The sequence below is a fragment of the Piliocolobus tephrosceles genome, chromosome 9 (genome assembly GCF_002776525.5).
Source record: "Piliocolobus tephrosceles isolate RC106 chromosome 9, ASM277652v3, whole genome shotgun sequence".
Classification (NCBI taxonomy): Eukaryota; Metazoa; Chordata; class Mammalia; order Primates; family Cercopithecidae; genus Piliocolobus; species Piliocolobus tephrosceles.
Genome location: NC_045442.1, coordinates 119,471,497 through 119,491,527, shown reverse-complemented (window position 1 = coordinate 119,491,527; position 20,031 = coordinate 119,471,497). Strand labels below are relative to the sequence as shown.

Sequence of the window (20,031 nt, the reverse complement as noted above, 5' to 3'; positions counted from 1 at the left end):
GGTGGAAATGGAAAAACACATTAAAAATAGATACAGGCTAGTTTTCTATACTATACCAATTCATGTAAAAGTATGCATTAATAATTCAACAGCCATTTTCTCAGAACAAACGTAAAAGAATTAAAAACTGCGGTGAGAGACATTTTAAAAACTAAATGTGTAGGCCTACATGTCAACAAAGAAACATCACTAACAAAAAGCGACAAAAAATAAGTGTATATGTGTGTATACTTTTCCCTCTTTTCTTACAGCTTTAAATACTTGGATAATCTTATATATCTCAGTCTTAGACAAAGGTAGAAAACAGCAACAGATGAGGTACAGTCTCAGCCATATGTAAGATACAGCGCTGGCGACACTCTTTACCAAATGAGATTTAAAGAGTCTCCAAAAACTCAAAGACTTGAGAAAAATTGTGCCACTTTAATGGATAAATCATATTTGGCTATCAATTTGAATGTATGCAAATTAAGATGGGGGGGAATGGGGCAAAAAGCTACATAGCAGCTTTGTCACCATACAGACTAACTTTTTTTCTTCAATAACAGCATTCTCCTCCCTGGCCTGAACTTGCTTTCACCTCCTGTGTCCATCCCACATTTCACAGCCTAGTCAATTCTTCCGGTTGGAAATCCAATCCACCCTCTCTACTTTTGAGATGCACACAATATGGTCTCATCTGATCCCACCGACCTGCTACCCACTCCTCTCTCCTAAGCCCTCCCCTGAAGTTGCCTCAGACATCACCTGTCACAGAACACACTGCTTTAAGATCTTGCTTGTCCAGTATCCTTCTCAATAGAGAACACCCTTCAATAGGTACTTTCAGATCCCATCCACTCTTCAAGTTCCATTTCAGTTTTACTTCCTGCATAAACTGTCAATGAGTATTTCAATCTATTACTTTTCTTCCTATTTGCTCCTAAAGCATGTGGAGAACTTATAGCATCTTACATTTGATGATATACTACGTTGTTATTTTTTCCCTAATAATCACATAAATATTACATCAGATTATAAGACCCTTGAGGACAAAAAACTTGTATGTTCAAAACTTAAGAGAGCACATATATTAATAAATACACACTAGGTGTTAAATAAATACCTGTTGATTCATAGAATCTGAGAGATTCAAGCAGGAAGAAACTTTAGTGACGATATGATTTAACCCTCTCATTTCATGAATACTGGTTTGAACACTTCCAAACCAGAATTCAAATAATATTGCCTATTACCATTTTAGTTTTGTTCTTAAATTAAAATAAAAATCTGAGCCAGTAATCTTACCTATCCTGAGAAAATCAGAGGTACACTAAAAATGTTATTTACAGTGGTATAAAACTAGAATCAACCTAAGAGTGAAACAGCATCAACCTAAGAGTGAAACAGCTGTATGAAGTAAATTATGGCACATAGATACAAATGAACACAGCCAATTAAAAAACAAAAAATAAAGCTTTAAAAGAATATGTGTAATGTCAAGAAAAAATTTCATAATGTATTAAGTAGAACCAATTGGTTATAAAATCACAAACACATAAAAAATTTAAAAAGAGTAGAAAAATACACATCATTATCCTTCCGTATGGAATATTGGTATTGTTTTCTTGGTATTTTAAAAAATTACTGTCATGAACACCTATTACTTTTAATACCATTAAAAATTATTTTTAAAATATAAGAAAATGGTTTTAGTATTTTCCAATAAACTACTATGTTAACATTGGGATACTATAAAACTAACACGAGACAATGAATTTTCAGGTGTCTGAAAACAAAAAACTACCAAAGGTAGGCCGGGCACAGTGGCTCAAGCCTGTAATCCCAGCACTTTGGGAGGCCGAGACGGGTGGATCACGAGGTCAGGAGATCGAGACCATCCTGGCTAACACGGTGAAACCCCATCTCTACTAAAAAAAATACAAAAAAAAACTAGCCGGGCGATGTGACGGGTGCCTGTTGTCCCAGTTACTCGGGAGGCTGAGGCAGGAGAATGGCGGAGCTTGCAGTGAGCTGAGATCCGGCCACTGCACTCCAGCCCGGGCTACAGAGCAAGACTCTGTCTCAAAAAAAAAAAAAACAACTACCACAGGCACAATACTGTATTATATTCTGGTTTATCAGTAGGAAACTGATTTAATATCAATTTTTCTGCATATGTCTTCTTCCTGATATTTAGACTCTATAACCAGGAAGCAAATGGAGACTTGGGAGTGCACTGATTGCAGCTGCTACCATCTTTTGAGTTTTATTCATAAACAGCGATCTATTTTTTACCTCCATATTCTAAACAAGGACAGAGTCCTCACAAGAAGCCTGCAGTCCTTTAATTTAGTCTTTTGATCTACAAAGGACAAAGCACAACTGTTCACTTTTCTGTCACCAAACTAGGTATCACACTAATATTTACTCATGTCCACTATACAGAGAGTAGCATTCATTAAGGTTTTTGGGAAACAAGGCTAAGACTTAACAATTTTCCAAGGATCCAAAGCAAGTGAAATAAGTTCATAAATACTCTGCTTGATATGAGATCATGTATTCAATTAGAAATTTCAAAAGGAAAAGAAAGTAGGTAACTTGGAAAAAGGTTCAAAGAACAAAAAGAATCACATATGCTTTTACGGGTTAGGTTGTAGGAAAAGTTAATACTTGCACAATCAGTAGCAGCACTTATAAAACCTTTAACATGAAAAGTGGTTCTTCAGATATGCAATGTAGTAAATTTATATAATTTGCATAACTGGTGAAGGTAAAGATCCCTTAATGATAGACATGAATGTACCAAGTTCTAGTGGGAAATCAAATACTAGCTTAATAGTCTGAAAACGTGTCACTTTATTTTTATTTATTTTATTTATTTATTTATTTTTTTTTGAGGCGGAGTCTCGCTCTGTTGCCTGGGCTGGAGTGCAGTGGCCGGATCTCAGCTCACTGCAAGCTCCGCCTCCCGGGTTTACGCCATTCTCCTGCCTCAGCCTCCTGAGTAGCTGGGACTACAGGCGTCCGCCACCTCGCCCGGCTAGTTTTTTGTATTTTTTAGTAGAGACGGGGTTTCACTGTGTTAGCCAGGATGGTCTCGATCTCCTGACCTCGTGATCCACCCGTCTCGGCCTCCCAAAGTGCTGGGATTACAGGCTTGAGCCACCGCGCCCGGCCTTATTTATTTTTTTTGAGATGGAGTTTCACTCTTGTTGCCCAGGCTATAGTGCAATGGCATGATCTTGGCTCACTCCAATCTCCCTCTCCCGGTTCAAGCAATTCTCCTGCCTCAGCCTCCTGAGTAGTTGGGATTATGGGCATGTGCCACCATGCCTGGCTAATTTTTGCATTTTTAGTAGAGATGGGGTTTTGCCATGTTGGCCAGGCTGGTCTCCAACTCCTGACCTCAGGTGATCTGCCTGCCTTGGCCTTCCAAAGTGCTGGGATTACAAGCGTGAGCCACCACACCTGTCCAAAACGTGTCACTTTAAAATGACTACAATAAAACATGCTAAGAATTATCAGCATATAAACCAGGTTGGTATGGCTATACCTTGTACTGGTTATTTCTAAAGACATGTAGGTTCCTGCAGCTCTAATGGAAGCTATTCAAGAGTTAACTCCTCTCCCCAAAGCAACCTCAGGATACTGAAGTATATAGAGAACCTTCTAATTATCTCTAGATTTTCTCTAGTCCTTAGAAACAGAAGCAACTCTGTCAGTGGTAAGCTCTGAAATCCTGCAGGGTAGTTCCTAACTTCTGACAGGTACTCCCTTCTACAGTTTCTTTCCTTGCACTTTTTAAGAAATAATGCCTGTTGAAAATATATACTACAAAAATAAGTAATGCTTTAATCAAAAATAGATTTTACATTAGCAACCAAAAATTCTACAATTAAGAGAGGTAGACAGGACTGTGGTTTTCGTTTTTTTTTTTTCCCATCACTATCACTAGGAGCTTCAAGTCCTGTGAGTCCTGCATAACTGTTTTTTTCCAGTTTGAAATTACTTAGTGAAACCAAGCACACCACACGGCTATTACCTAACATTATTACATAACACTCAACACTGAAAATAGAAAAGATACAATGTAAACTCTGACTGGTAACATTATAAAGCAAATCCCAGAAACAAGCTGCCAAATATCACCTTCATTTTCTGTCTATAATCAATTGCTTACCCAGTTTTATTAAGAATTCTCGTTCCAAGTCTTGTACCTGCCTGATGGATTCTTCCAGAGAATTACAGAGTTTGATCTTTGGTCTTAGCAGTTCTAGTGTATCACTGATCATATAATCTATATCAATAGGAAACGGATGGTCTTTTGTCCAAACCTCCAAACTTTTCTTCCACCAAACATAACGCTGATAACAAATGAAAAATACATTTAGCTATAAGAAATTAATAACAAAATATTTTAAAAATAATAAACTATGTTGTGCTGTTATCTAGTTATAACTACTAAGCTAAAAGGTTGTAAAAGACACCTACCATTTCTATTAATGGTCAACAGCAATGATCCTATTCCAATTATTTCCCTCTGTCTATACAGGCTTTGAGCTATTTGGTGAATTTATTAAATATCTTTTTATTATAACTGTCACAGTTTTTTTAAGGCAAGGAAATATTATAAATAAAATACCAAATAAATTTTCAGGTACTCCAAAACAAGGTACTGATTTCCCATATTTAATTTTGCAAATATAACCAAATTCAAAGCCATCGTTGTGATAAATGTTCATTATTTTCTCTGTACTGCTTGCTTTGATTTTTGAAGAGTTAAAGTATCTGAAGATACGGTTTTTGAAATACATAAAAACTACTAATCATCAACAAGCATTTATTGAACATCTACTGTGTATATGGCACTGTGTAGATATTTTCCCTCTCTACCCTAAGCCTGGTTCCCACATTCTATTTTATACTTGTTCTAATTCCTAAATTTATATTAACTGAAAGCACAACCCCAACCCAAGAATTTACTAGTATATAAACAGGTATTCCTCTGGGAGTTTTACTCTTCCTCTCCAGTCTGTTTCAGGTCCTTGCTACTCCAAGTGTGGACCTCATCTGGGAGCTTGTTAGAAATGTAGAATCTCAGGTCTCCCCCTAGATCAACTGAATCAGAATCTGCATCTTTACAATGTCCCCAGGGGACACGGATGCACAGCAAAGTTTAGAAGCACTGCTCCAGGTGATCCTTTCTTCCTGACCTTCTAATACTGAACTATACACTCCATGTTCTGGGTGGAACACACAGACCTCACCACCCAGGCCTCACTCACTTTTGACTCCAATTCCTAAGTATGGCTCTGCTATGCACTTCTGTCTGCTAATCAATTTGGAAAATATTCCTGTCTCTTTTTGCTCCTGAATATTTCTGAGTGTTTCTTTTCTCTCAGCCTAAGACGTCAGAGTGAATCCAAAGAATGATTCTCTTCTGAGAGAGACTCTAGTTTGGATGCTGTTATAGTTGCCATTTTGCACCGAAACTCTGGCTTTTAATACAGTATCCAACTTAAGATGGTCCTTACATACAACAGGGACTCCAACCCTCAAATCTGCAAGTCCTTTTCCCCACTTTTTGCTCATCAATTCAGAAAGTAAAGGAGTAATAAGTTTCCCTCTATCGCAAAAGAATAGTGGTAGGAGCAAGCTAACAGACCACAATTCCCCAAGAATATTTACCCCCCACTTAACACATGCCACAATGCGGATATATTTTTAATACTTCAAGTTGTAACATTAAACTTATTTTCTTCATAATGGGTAAATGAAAATATTAACAACTGTGATTATATAGAATTGAATGGTACTATCAGCACTTAGTAAAACTTAAAGCACTTGATAGTGAGTTGTTCACCCTAATCGGCACTTAGAAAATTGTATTTTATGGGAAATAGTAATTAGGCTCCAACTAATCAACCTATAAGTTAACTTCTGAAATATAAACTTTATAGAGGTTGTAGTACTGTCCCTGTATTTGTATATGAATTTAATTTATATTGTACTTGGTCTAAATCAGAAGTTTATATAATTAACCAAAATTAAGATATGGAGTGCACAACCCAAGAATTTACGAATAAATGAACAAATATTCTTTCTGTATTAAATAGAACACATTTTTCTCAAAAGCTATAGGTTTTCTTTAAAAAAAAAAAAAAAAATTAGGCTGGGCATGCTGACTCATGCCTGTTAATCCCAGAACGCTGGGAGGCTGAGGTGGGCGGATCATCTGAGGTCAGGAGTTCAAGACCAGCCTAACCATCATGGTGAAACCCACCCCCACCCCCCAACCAAAAATACAAAAATTAGCCGGATGTGGTGGAGTATGCCTGTAATCCCAGGTACTCTGGAGGCTGAGGCAGGAGAACTGCTTGAACTTGAGAGGCAGAGGTTGCAGTGAGCTGAGATTGTCCCACTGGACTCCAACCTGGGTGACAGAGCAAGACTCAGTTTCAAAAAAAAAAAAATTCTATATTTTAGAAACAAGAATTTGGGCTGCACACAGTGGTTCATGCCTGTAATCCTAACACTTTGGGAGGCTGAGGTAGGAGGCTTACTTGAGGCTAGGAATTCAAGATCAACCTGGCCAACATAGCAAGACCCCATCTCTATTAAAAAAAAAAAGAAGCAAGAATTTGAGCTGTAAATCAGAATATAGATGAGTGAGAAGAGAACATTAACAAATGTATTACAAATCACAAGTAATTTTAATTAATAAATTACTGTATTAAATATAATGGTCCACAAATTAGTGAACCAAATTTATAAACTGTATGAAAATAATTCCCAAAATTAATGAGCAATCATTATCATAAAAGTTACATGCAATGAGAACGCTCATATAATAGAATCCACCATATATCTTTAAATTTCCAAAAGCATTATTCTATGAAGAATATAATTTAATTATGAACATATATATGGTATATGAATACCATGTTTCTTCTCTAATAGTACTTTTTAAAGCACATGCAATGCATTAAATGATGCCAAACTGAATATTTCAGCTTATATACCTGAAAATATACAAGGAAACAATCAAGTTTTCGTTTACTGGAACCTCTGTCAAAGTACTGGCCACATGTGTCCAAAATAGTGCATACGAGTCTAATTCTGAAAAGATGCTCAGGTGGGTCCAGGGAACTTGGAGAGCCATCAGGATTAACACCAAATGAGGTAAAAGAATACAGAGTTCTGAAAATAACAGCTGATTCCACCATTCGGTAATTGTAAAGTTCTCCTAAGAACTTGGCACTGCTGATACGCCTCTGATTAAATTTAGGTTGATTAACCTAAAAGGCAACAAAAACACAGATTTTCATTAAAGAGGAGTAGTGTACATGAAAACAGGTTAAACTTGCCTCTGTAACTTGAAAATATCGATCATTGAAAGAACACTGAATAGGGAAATGACAGATCTTTCATAATAAAGTGGTCACTTCCAGGTGTCCTTTTCTCTCTCTAGGAAATGGCTATCTTTAAAGTGTTTTCACAAAAAGAACATATTAGATATTAAATTTAGCTATCATTACATGAATTGTTTCTAAAACAGTAAAATGTAATTCTACCCTTAACCTATTTTCTCTGCAATCAGTGAATTAAGAAAACAATAAATCTGGGTTTTACAATAAAAGCAAAGTGTTAGGCAAGGCGCAGTAGCTCACACCTGTAATCCCAGCACTTTGGGAGGCTGACAGGCAATCACCTGTGGTCGGGAGTTCGAGACCAGCTTGGCCAACATGGCAAAACCCCGTCTCTACTAAAAATACAAAAAAATTAGCTAGGCGTGGTGGCAAGCACCTGTAGTCCCAGCTACTTGGGAAGCTGAGACAGGATAATTGCTTGAACCCGGGAGGCAGAACTTGCAGTGAGTGGAGATCGTGCCAGAGCACTCCAGCCTGGGTGACAGAGCGAGACTCTGTCTCAAAAAAAAAAAAAAAAAAAAAAAAAAGGCCGGGCGCGGTGGCTCAAGCCTGTAATCCCAGCACTTTGGGAGGCAGAGATGGGCGGATCACGAGGTCAGGAGATCGAGACCATCCTGGCTAACACGGTGAAACCCCGTCTCTACTAAAAAATACAAAAAACTAGCCAGGCGAGGTGGCGGGCGCCTGTAGTCCCAGCTACTAGGGAGGCTGAGGCGGGAGAATGGCGTAAACCCGGGAGGTGGAGCTTGCAATGAGCTGAGATCCAGCCACTGCACTCCAGCCTGGGCGACAGAGAAAAAAAGAGGAAAGTGTTTACAGAAAATTCTTATAAAATGATTATCAGATTTTTCTAACTAATAAATTTACAGATTCCTATAACTTGAGTCTCAACAGTAACCTAGAAATAATAAATTATCCACAAATTCCAATTGTGTGACATTAAAGAAAGTCTTGGTTACCTCCATTCCTAATCGAATATCTTCTAACACTCCATCCACAACATGGATCCCAACATCCTCTTGGTAGAGCACTAGTCCTGCTAAGAGGTTGGCTACACAATGAATACTGTTATATTTCACATTCCAGATGTTTATCATACAACAAATAACATAGTCTTTCACTTCTTGGTCCTGCCAGGGCAGCTTTCGCATCTGTCTCAAAACCTAAATAAAGAGAATTTTGTTTAAATTATTAAGTAAGTGCACAGTAGTCTGACCAAATAATACAGAAATTTTGCTATGACTGTACAGAGAACTTCTGAAACAGTAAATACATTAGCAATCCTCTATCAGCCTCTTCAGAAATAGAAAAAATGAGATTTTCTAATTACGATAAAATGTATTATCATCTTTCCCAAATCCTTCCATAGTGCCCTCAAATTTTCTAGAGTTTTCAGGTCTTCAATCTAGGTAACTGTACTAAGGTCATTAAAAGAAATATCCAATCAGGAGTTTGGAGTAAGTTTTTTTTTCCCCCCCCCAGACACAGTCTCACTCTATCACCCAGGCTGGAGCACAGTAGTGCAATCTTGGCTCACTGCAACCTCTGCCTCCATGGCTCAAGCAATCCTCCCACCTCAGTCTCCCAAATAGATGGGACTAAAGGTGTGCAAGCCTGGCTAATTTTTGTATTTTTTGTAGCGGCAGAATCTCCCTATGTTGCCCAGGCTGGTTTCAAACTCCTGACCTCAAGTGATCCCTGTGCCTTGGCCTCCCAAAGTGATGATATTACGGGCACGAGCCACTATGCCCAGCATAGAGTAGGTCTTTAAAAACAAAAACAGGCCAGGCGCGGTGGCTCACACTTGTAATCCCAGCACTCTGGGAGGCCAAGGTGGGTGGATAATCTGAGGTTAGGAGTTCAAGACTAGCCTGGCCAACATGGCAAAACCCTGTCTCTACTAAAAATACAAAAATTAGCCAAGCACGGTGGTGGACAACTGTAATTCCAGCTACTAGGGAGGCTGAGGCAGGAGAATCACCTGAACCAGGGAAGCAAAGGTGGCCGTGAGCCGAGACCGCACCACTGCACTCCAGCCTGCGTGACAGAACAAGACTCCATCTCAAACAAAAACAAAAACCCAAGGTTTAAGAAAAATAACATGTTCTCTTTGGTGCATCATTTGACATAAATAATCTCTCTCTCTTTCTTTTTCTCTTGAGACGAAGTCTCGCTCTGTCACCCAGGCTGGAGTGCAGTCGCATGATCTCAGATCACTACAACCCTCCGCCTCCAGGGTTCAAGCAATTTTCATGCCTCAGCCTCCCGAGTAGCTGGGATTACAGGCATGCGCCAACACACTCGGCTAATTTTTGTATTTCTGGTAGAAATGAGGGTTTCACCATGTTGGCCAGGCTAGTCTCAAATTCCTGGCCTCAAGTGATCTGCCCACCTCGGCCTCCCAAAGTGTTGGCTCATAGGCATGAGCCACTACGCCAGTCAATAATCTCACTTAAAAAATAAAATCGTTAATTTCAACTAAATAAACCCAAAGTCAACTGGCTAAAAGATCCCTTAAGGTGGAGGACACTATATCAAGACTGACACTGTACAACAACCTCAGTTTCCTCATGTGTAAACGGGGGATAACAAAAAAGTACTTACTTCCTAGTTTATGGTAAAGACTAGACAAGTTAAAAATATGTGAAGTACATACGAAAGTGTCTGGCACATTATAAAAATGTTAGTGGCCAGATGCAGTGGCTCACACCTGTAATCCCAACACTTTGGGAGGCTGAGGCAGAAGAACTGCTTGAACCCAGGAGTTCGAGACCAGCCTGTGGAACATAGCAATACCCCATCTCTATTAAATTAAATTAAATTATTTTAAAAAGTTAGCAATTATTATTTCAAAGCCTCTACTATAACAAGATAATCAGCAGAGCTCTAACCATAATCAAAGTCTTTCCATTTTTCTCCTTATATAAAATGGATACTATTAGCCAACTGCAAAGTAATCCTTTCATCTCTACTCTCTATTATCATCCACAATTCATCTTTCAGACACTAAACATGACTCTGACATTTCCAATGAAGCTGGTATGAGAACTCATTTAGCCATTCTATACTTTTCAAACTTTTAGACAATTCCAAAACTATTTGAAACAACTACTGCCTTTGAGGAAGCTGGTTTCAATTTTCAAACCTGTAACATAATTTCTTATCACCTTCCATCCTAAAAAGAAAAAAATTCTATGCTGTATTATATGTCAAGTTGTAGAGTTCACCAAGAAATGTTTTGTTCGACATATCTTACTGAAAAGCGAAGTTTCTAACATGGTAACTACAATTATTAACATAATAGGTCAGTGACTCTTTACCTTCACTGGAAATTAACCCCTGTTGAGAATCTAAAGAAAGCTGCAGACTGTTTCTGGAAAAATACAAATAGCCACAGACATTCAAAATTATGAGATTTCAGAGGGATCATGGGCCTCTTATAAAGTCTACTAAAGGTTAGGATCCCATGTACTGATGCAAAATATTTAAGTACAAATTTATTATGGAATACCGAGAGAAAGTAATAGTTTCAAATATATACATAAAATCAAAATTTCCTGAGAGTTACTATTTCAATTAGAACACACAGTTATCATAAAAGGAAAACAAAACCTATGTCTCAAATATCATGTATCATCAAAAGAATATCTTCTTAGGATGACTTACACAGTTGATTATAAAGGAACTTGAGCTCCATCCCCAGTTCTCCTAGACTCTACATAAACTTAGCACTACCGCAAATCTCACGTTAACTATTACTGCATGATTTCATAAGATTTACCTTCTCGGTGGTAACTTTAGAGAGATCCTTGTACAAAAGTTTCCGGACATATTCCTGGAGAGGAGGACGTTTCTTTTTCACGGTTTTTTCAGCTGGAGGTGGGTTGCAGTAGTAATATGCATTCTCTACCATTGTGACATATCTCGCATCAAGATGCATTGCTTGCTTCTTTCTCATCATTTGCTCCTGAAATAAAAAGTCCAAATTAATCAAAACACTTTCCTTCTAAGATTCCTTTACTTCTAACTAAACTTCTCAGTGATTTACTATTTCAAAGTAATGGGTTACAAAGCCAAAGAAAGGGCCGGGCACTGTGGCTCATGCCTCTAATCCAGGCACTTTGGGAGACTGAGATGACAGGATCATTTGAACCCAGGAGTTCAATACCAGCTTGGGCAACATGGTGAAACCCCATCTCTACAAAAGATACAAAAATTAGCCAGGTGTGGTGGCACACACCTGTAGTCCCAGCTACTTGGGACGTGGAGGCTGCAGCAAGCCATGATTGGCACTGCACTCCAGACTGGGCAAGAGCAAGACCCTGTCTCTTTTTTAAAAAAAAAAAAAGAGCACAAGGAGGTGGGGGTGGTGAGACAAAAACAATCAATGGGCGTATCAAAGAGCATGTAAGCACACTAACTGTTATACTACTTATTTTTAGAACATACTAATCCATGGGCCGTGTGCGGTGGCTCAAGCCTGTAATCCCAGCACTTTGGGAGGCCAAAGTGGCAGGATCACAAGGTCAGGAGATAGACACCATCCTAGATAACATGGTGAAACCCCGTCTCTACGAAAAAAACAAAAAAATCAGCCAGGCGTGGTGGCGGACATCTGTAGTCCCAGCTACTCAGGAGGCTGAGGCAGGAGAATGGCGTGAACCCGGGAGGCAGAGCTTGCAGTGAGCCGAGATCGCGCCACTGCACTCCAGCCTGGGCGACAGAGCGAGACTCCATCTCAAAAAAAAAAGAACATACTAGTCCATGACTACTTAGCCTTAGGTTTCATTCAATAAAATACTCAGAACTTTGCTACCAAGCTAACTTCTTTCATAACTTTGCCAAAAAACATGAACTTTAAGGAAAGTAAGGCTCAAATATACAAGTGAGTGACAATAAGGACTAAACATATAAACGAAGGGCTGACTACAGCTGTTCCCAGTACAGCTAAGAATTCATTCCCAAGGCTCCAATGTTGTATGAGATACCTGACCTGTCTCTGCGAAAACCAAAAAGTCCCCAACGTCTTATAATGTGTCGAGGGTTGCTCAGTATCAGCTCAGGAGAGGTAAGTAACTAACAAATACACATCTAGTCACTCACCATCTACTTCATGGTTTCTCAGCCTCAGCACTACTGATATTTCGAATTGGATAATTTGTTGTGGGGGATTATTCTGCGCATTGTGGAATGTTTCACGGCCACTCTGGCCTCTACTCACTAGATGCCAGTTGAGAACCACTGACAAGTTGAAGATCTTTAAATGGCACTCCTAATTCTTAGAACAGCATCATACCAAAAAGCATTAAGATGACTGAATAATTAAGTCATTTTAAAAACATCTGCTGGGGGCAGTGGCTCAAGCCTATAATCCTAGCAACTCAGGAAGCTGAGGTGAGAGGATTGCCTGAATCTAGGAGTTCAAGGCTGCAGTGAGCTATGATCATGCCACTGCACTCCAGCGTGGAAGACAAGCTTAAGACCCTATCTCTTAAAAGAAAGAAAGAAAGAAAGAAAAGTAGCCAGGTGCAGTGGCTCATGCCTGTAATCCCAACACTTTGGGAGGCCGAGACAAGAGGATCACTTGAGGCCAGGAGTTTGACAGCAGTCTCAGCAACACAGTGAGACCCTGTGTCTATAAAATAAAAAAATTAGCCAGGCATGGTGGTGTGCATCCATAGTCCCAGCTACTCGGGAGGCTGACGTGGAAGGATCACTTGAGCCCAGGAGTTGGAGGCTGCGGTGAGCTATAATCACACCACTGCACTCCAGCCTGGGCAACAGCAGGGGACCCTGTCTCAAAAACAACCAAACAAACAAAAGTTACTTGGTACTGCATTAGTGTTACGCAATATGGCAGGCACGGGAAACTCATCAGTGAAGAGGACAGACATGATTCCTACTTTCAAGAAGCTTAATAGTCTGGTGTCAGAAGACAATTAAAATCAACAAATAAATCAACTACTATTCTTTTCAATAATAATTGCAACAGTAGTATGAACAATAAGTACTGCGATCCGAAACAACAGAGAACCTACTTTAGTTTGGGGTGGGTTAGGGAAGGTTTTTCTGAGAAAGTGACATTTAAACTAGGATCTGGGGGGAGGGGGGAGGGATTGCATTGGGAGTTATACCTGATATAAATGACAAATTGATGGGTGCTGACGAGTTGATGGGTGCAGCACACCAACATGGCACAAGTATACATATGTAACAAACCTGCACGTTATGCACATGTACCCTAGAACTTAAAGTATAATAATAAAAAATAAATAAATAAATAAAATAAATAAACTAGGATCTGCAGGATAACAAAGGCTGAAGAACCTCAGGAAGAGCAAGCATGCAAGGCCCAAGGAGAAAGAAAGGCAGATGTGGCACAGAACAGAAGGCCAGTGTGTTCCCAGCAGGGAGCAGCAGAAGAGGGAAGAGGAGGGAGGGGACGCGTAATAGAGAGCACTGCACACGAAGATGAGAAGGCTGGGTTTAAATGTGCAGAGGGAGATCACTGATGAGCTTCAAGCAGTGTTGTGGACTGGGGTGCTGGTGGATTTCAAGTTCTGTGTGTATGTGAGCTCAAGGAGGGCAAGGGCTGTATCTTTTTCACTGTCACACATGTAGCACCTAAACAGTGCCTGACAGACATGCAATTCATATTTAACAATGCATGAATAAATGAATGAATTTTTAAAAACACACTCACTCTTTCCTATGGACTGCTTTTCTATCCGTGCAAAATCATCATATACTAGGAGAAAGTTCTGCTATTTATAAGTTAAACTGTGGGTATACCAAGTTTCATAACTGTTTCTCTTGTCTCCTAGGATTTCTATAGCACACTGACTGTACCTAAGCCCCTATACTGACACATCTCTGTACTATAATTAGTGAATGCCTGTTAAATATTCAGTCTTTCAAACAGACAAGAAAACACTCCCATGTTAAATAGAGCTAGAGATTTAATGACCGCACCCTGTAAGTTCTTTGGACAAAATAGAATGCATCATTTAACTTATCACTTGTACACAGATAATCCAGCTTTTAATCTCAATTAGTCTCAACCTGTTATCTGGCCTGCTTTAGAACCTTTTCCCCCACACATGCACACTCACACATACCCCAAACTAATTTTAACATTAGCCAAGAATAATTTTGAAGGCAAATCAGTTAAAAGGTTATATGCCTTCTCAAATAAATGTGAATACATTTTAGATGATCCCATAAGCACTGATGTGCTTCAAACCAAACTCATCATCTGTTCCCTCCCCTTTATTCCCCCATGTCTGTGACTGGCGCCAACATCTGCTCAGATGCCCATGGCAGAATTTTAGTCTTATCTTAGTGTATTTTCTGCTTCCTCATCCCTTATATCTCACCACCAAGTCTCCTCAGTTCTATCTCCTAAAAATTTTCATATAGCAAGTCAGAATTCTCCAGTTTCTCCCCAACCATTCATACCCCAATTCATTTCTTCATTGTTGTCTCCCTAGGTTTTTAAAACAGCCTTTTAACTGTTCTCTCTATCCCTGGTCTCAGCAGTTATCGCCTCCATACTAATCTTTCTAAAAACATGAATCTGATCATATCCACCCTACCTGCTTAGTTAAAATCCTTCAACAGTTATTCACTGCCACCAGGAAAAAAACCTCAAGCTCCTTAGCATGGCACTCTGGGCTCCTTACAAGCTAGTGTGTGCCTACCCTCCCCTCCAGTCTTACCTGCAGCTATTTTATTCAACTGGTTTCTCTTCTCTGCCTTTAAGACTCAGCTTAGGTCTCTAAAATAAAAACTGCTTTTTCTGAGAACCCTTTCCTGATATAGTAAATTAGGTGTCTCTTCTAGCTACACCCAAAATACCCTAGGCTTATACATTTACCATAATGTATGTCTTTTTTTTTTTTAACTTCCCATAATGTATTTCAATTCTCTATTTATTTGTCTGACTGTCCTATTAGACTATAAACTACATAAGGGCAGAAACTCTTCCAACTTTATATTCCAAGGGTCTAGCACAGAGTTTACCCTCCATAAATACTATCAAGCCATTAGGGGAGATCTTTCCTACTCTCAGTCTAGTTTAAGTACCTCCTCCATGAGCCCACAATATCCTCTGCAGCCCCCCATTACAGTACCTACAACACTGTATTAGAATTATGTAGTTAATAACTCTCACCCATTAGAGGTGAACCACTTTGAAGATGGTAATTATATTTCATTTCTTTTTATCATCCCCCTATAGCTGTGTGGGTATTCATTCATTCATTCATTCGAGACACGGTCTCATTCCGTCACCCAGGCTGGAGTGCAGTGGCAAGATCACGGCTCCTGCAGCCTTGATCTCCCAAGTTCACCTCAGCCTCCTGAGTAGCTGGGACTACAGGAAGGCACCACCATGCCTGGCTAGTTTAAAATGTGTTTGTAGAGAGGAGGTCTCACTATGTTGCCCAGGCTGGTATTTTTTAAGTGCTGGGAATATAGGCATGAGCCATTGTGCCTGGCCTTAATTTTAAAATTTAAGCTTACATTTTATGTGCTTACATGACACACGAATAATGGTTTGAGATGCACCAAAACATTCATAACAAAAACATTCATAAACATGGCTCTAAGAAACAGTATTGGGTGCCTGATCATCTGCATCATTTGTTAAAAGTGTTACAGGTTGAACTTAATTACCCCTTGCAATACTGTGAACTCACTGGTAACCAAGTGAGAAAAATGTCTACAGCTCTCCAGGGATGGCAACTCATATGTATGGGATGTTCCAGTTTAGATAGAAATGTTTGTATTCTTATGAAAGAGTAAGATAACCAGCACTGGTCAATATTTTCAACCTCTGAAGCACAGGTAAATCAAGAACCTCTAGCTCTTTCCAGGATCCTCAAGCCCTTACCAAAAGTACACTGGTCCTCAGGTGAGATTCTGGAGATCTGAAAAGAAACCGTCCACATGTCTCCAGCAGGGTGCATGCCATTTCAATATGGTGATGAGAGAAGTCTGACAGAAGCATCTGCAACAGGAAGAATGATGAAAACTACAAAGGCAACTCTTCAATCCTAGTAGAGGAAGAAATTATCATACATCTAATGTGTGTAAGAACTTGGAAAATGTAAAAAACAGAAGTAAGTCTACTCGGGTTCACTGCTGGGCATCTTTTGTGTTCTGCCATTAATTTGTATTGAAAAACTCCAATATATTTAATGTCTTTCACAGAAAGATATGTGGAAACGAATGCCAAAGCCCTTTCTGTATTTATTATTAGATGTTTTGTATTTAAACACATGCCACGTACACAGTAGACTTTTTCTCAATGTCTTTTGATTTGGTCTATATATTTATTTTCCAAAATTCTCACTACAAAAGTATTATTTGCTCATTATATGAATTATAACACAACATATCACTAGGACATTTTAGTATTTACCCTCCTAATCATTTATGCATATTTTCTAAACTAAAACAGACTGAGACATTTGAGAACTTGGTTTCTATTGTATCATTTAATCACTTGGTTTTTCTGGCTTATAAGGAGTATCTTTTGGTGCCCTTTTTTGTCCTTCTATGGCATGATTTGCAAAGAACATAATACTACATAATATGAACTAGATTAAAACTTACTTGATTCTTATTCATCATCCAAATTGCCTCCCATTTCTTACTACAGGTTAAGTATCCCTTATCTGAAATGCCTGGGACCAGAAATGTTTCAGATTTCAAATTTTTTTCAGATTTTGGAATACAGTATTTGAAATTTGAAATGGGAGGCAATTTGCATGATGAATAAGAATCAAGTAAGTTTTAACCTAGTTCATATTATGATGCAATAGAAACCAGTTTCTTGCCAGTTTTTGCTTTACATATTTTGAAGCTATGTTATTGGCTGCATACTGATTCAGAAAGGTAATCTTTTCCTGTTAAAATAACCTCTTCATCATTACAAACCAGCCTTCTTTCTTTCTTTCTTTCTTTTTTTTTTTTTTTTTTTTTGAGGCGGAGTCTTGCTCTGTCGCCCAGACTGGAGTGCAGTGGCCGGATCTCAGCTCACTGCAAGCTCCGCCTCCCGGGTTTACGCCATTCTCCTGCCTCAGCCTCCCGAGTAGCTGGGACTACAGGCGCCCGCCACCTCGCCCGGCTAGTTTTTTGTATATTTTAGTAGAGACGGGGTTTCACGGTGTTAGCCAGGATGGTCTCGATCTCCTGACCTCGTGATCTACCCGTCTCGGCCTCCCAAAGTGCTGGGATTACAGGCTTGAGCCACCGCGCCCGGCCTCTTTCTTTCTTTCTTTTTTTTTTTTTTGAGATGGAGTTTCACTCTTGTTACCCAGGCTGGAGTGCAATAGTGTGATCTTGGCTCACCACAACCTCCGCCTCCTGGATTCAAGTGATTCTCCTGCCTCAGCCTCCTGAGTATCTGGGATTACAGGTGCACGCCACCACGCCTGGCTAATTTTGTATTTTTGGTAGATACGGTGTTTCTCCATGTTGATCAGGTTGGTCTTGAACCCCTGACCTGAGGTGATCCACCCGCCTCAGACTCCCAAAGTGCTGGGATTAAAGGCGTGAACTATGGCGCCTGGCCCTTTATTTCTAATAATATTTCATGCCTTTGTCAAAAGTGTTACAGGTTGAACTTAATAACCCCTTGTAATACTGTGAACTCACTGGTAGCCAAGTGAGAAAAAATTTCTACAGCTCTCCAGGGATGGCAACTCATAAGTATGGGATATTCCAGTTTAGGTAGAAATGTCTGTATTCATATGACAGAGTAAGATAACTACCGTCAGTCAATATTTTTAACCTCTACAATAATACAGAGAAACCAGCTTTCATTTTATTAGTATTTGTATAGTACTATTTTCCCCATCTTTTCATTTAATTTTTCTCATCTTCATATTTAAGGGTAACGGTTGTAGATAGCTCCTAGTAGTTGTTTTAATCAAGTTTTATATTTTTAAGGCTTTTACTTGATGTATTTCACCCTTTTCAGGTTTCACGTAATTACTGGTAGAACTGCATAAGTATCTAAGATGTTAACTATTTGTTTTGTATTTTGCACACCTGTTTAATGTTACTTTTTCTTCCTTTCTTGGTCTTCTTTTGGATTAATCAAATATTAAATTATTTCACTTTATCTACCATTTATAACTAAAACTTTAAACTTTTCAATTAAAAGCAATCAACCAATTTAGCACTAACCTTTAAACAATGTAGTGTGTCATTTTTGGTGAACATCTTAAACTTAGTTAGTTCTCCAATAAAACGAACAGTTTTATTCTTTGTTTCAATATTGATCTGGTCCTTTTTTCGTACCTAAAAATTAAGAGAGAAAAGATAATGCTTAATCAACATTTTGAATCTCTGTGATAAAAACTATTTTTAATGCATTCAAATTGACTCCAGATTTTTTTTTTTTTTTTTTTTTTTGAGACGGAGTCTTGCTCTGTCGCCCAGGCTGGAGTGCAGTGGCCGGATCTCAGCTCACTGCAAGCTCCGCCTCCCGGGTTTACGCCATTCTCCTGCCTCAGCCTCCCGAGTAGCTGGGACTACAGACGCCCGCCACCTCGCCCGGCTAGTTTTTTGTATTTTTAGTAGAGACAGGGTTTCATCGTGTTAGCCAGGATGGTCTCGATCTCCTGACCTTGCGATCCGCCCGTCTCAGCCTCCCAAAGTGCTGGGATTACAGGCTTGAGCCACCGCACCCGGCTTGTTTTTTGTTTTTGAGACAGAGTTTCGCTCTTGTCGCCCAGGCTGGAGTGCAAAGGTGCAATCTTGGCTCACTACAACCTCTGCCTCCTGGGTTCAAGCGATTGTCCTGCTTCACCCTCCCAAGTAGCTGGGATTACAGGCGTCCACCACCACACCTGGCTAATTTTTTGTATTTTTGGTAGAGATGGGATTTCATCATGTTGGCCAGGCTGGTCCCAAATTCCTGACCTCGGGCGATCCACCCACCTGGGCCTCCCAAAGTGCTGAGATTACAGGCATGAGCCACTGTGCCCAGCCCATTCCAGATATTTTTAATATGTATGGGTAAAATTTCTTGCTATAGGCCAGGTGCGGTGGCTCAGGCCTGTAATCCCAGCACTTTGCGAGTCTGAGGCGGGCGGATCACAAGGTCAGGAGTTTGAGACAGCCTGGCCAACGTGGCGGAACCCTGTCTCAACTAAAAATACAAAAATTAGCCAGGCGTGGTGGCAGGTGCCTGTAATTCCAGTTACTTGGGAGGTTGAGGCAGGAGAATTGTTTGAACCCTGGAGGTGGAGGTTGCAGTGAGTTGAGGCAGGAGAATTGTTTGAACCCTGGAGGTGGAGGTTGCAGTGAGTTGAGATCATGCCATTGCACTCCAGCCTGGGTGACAAGAGCAAGACTCTATCTCAAAAAAAACCAGAAAACAAAAAACAAAAAAAAACTCTTGCTATATTTAAACTATTGTAAGTTAAAGAAAAAATTGCTCTGTATAACACCAGTCCCAGGATGTGCTCTGCAAAACAGTTCCACGGTCAAGTAATTTGGAGGAAAAAATGAATTTTACCAGGCCTAAAGAGGCTCTTAAATAAAGAAAACTTTAAGTCAATGTTTTTCAAATTTATCTGGCAACGTAAACCTCCTTTTTGAAATG

General features: G+C 39.5%; 1 protein-coding gene across 3 annotated transcripts in view; it reads right to left on the bottom strand.

The window, feature by feature from the left end:
- Positions 1–20,031, bottom strand: part of UPF2 (UPF2 regulator of nonsense mediated mRNA decay) — a 134,810-nt gene that overhangs the window by 39,073 nt on the left and 75,706 nt on the right. For all 3 annotated transcript variants that reach the window (XM_023223128.3, XM_023223127.3, XM_023223126.2), the window contains exons 10-15: positions 18,609–18,722; positions 16,306–16,422; positions 11,194–11,379; positions 8,372–8,575; positions 7,005–7,280; positions 4,163–4,346 (exon numbers count right to left, since the gene is read on the bottom strand). In XM_023223128.3, the coding sequence (XP_023078896.1) occupies positions 4,163–4,346; positions 7,005–7,280; positions 8,372–8,575; positions 11,194–11,379; positions 16,306–16,422; positions 18,609–18,722 (1,081 nt within the window). The remainder of the gene's footprint in view (positions 1–4,162; positions 4,347–7,004; positions 7,281–8,371; positions 8,576–11,193; positions 11,380–16,305; positions 16,423–18,608; positions 18,723–20,031) is intronic.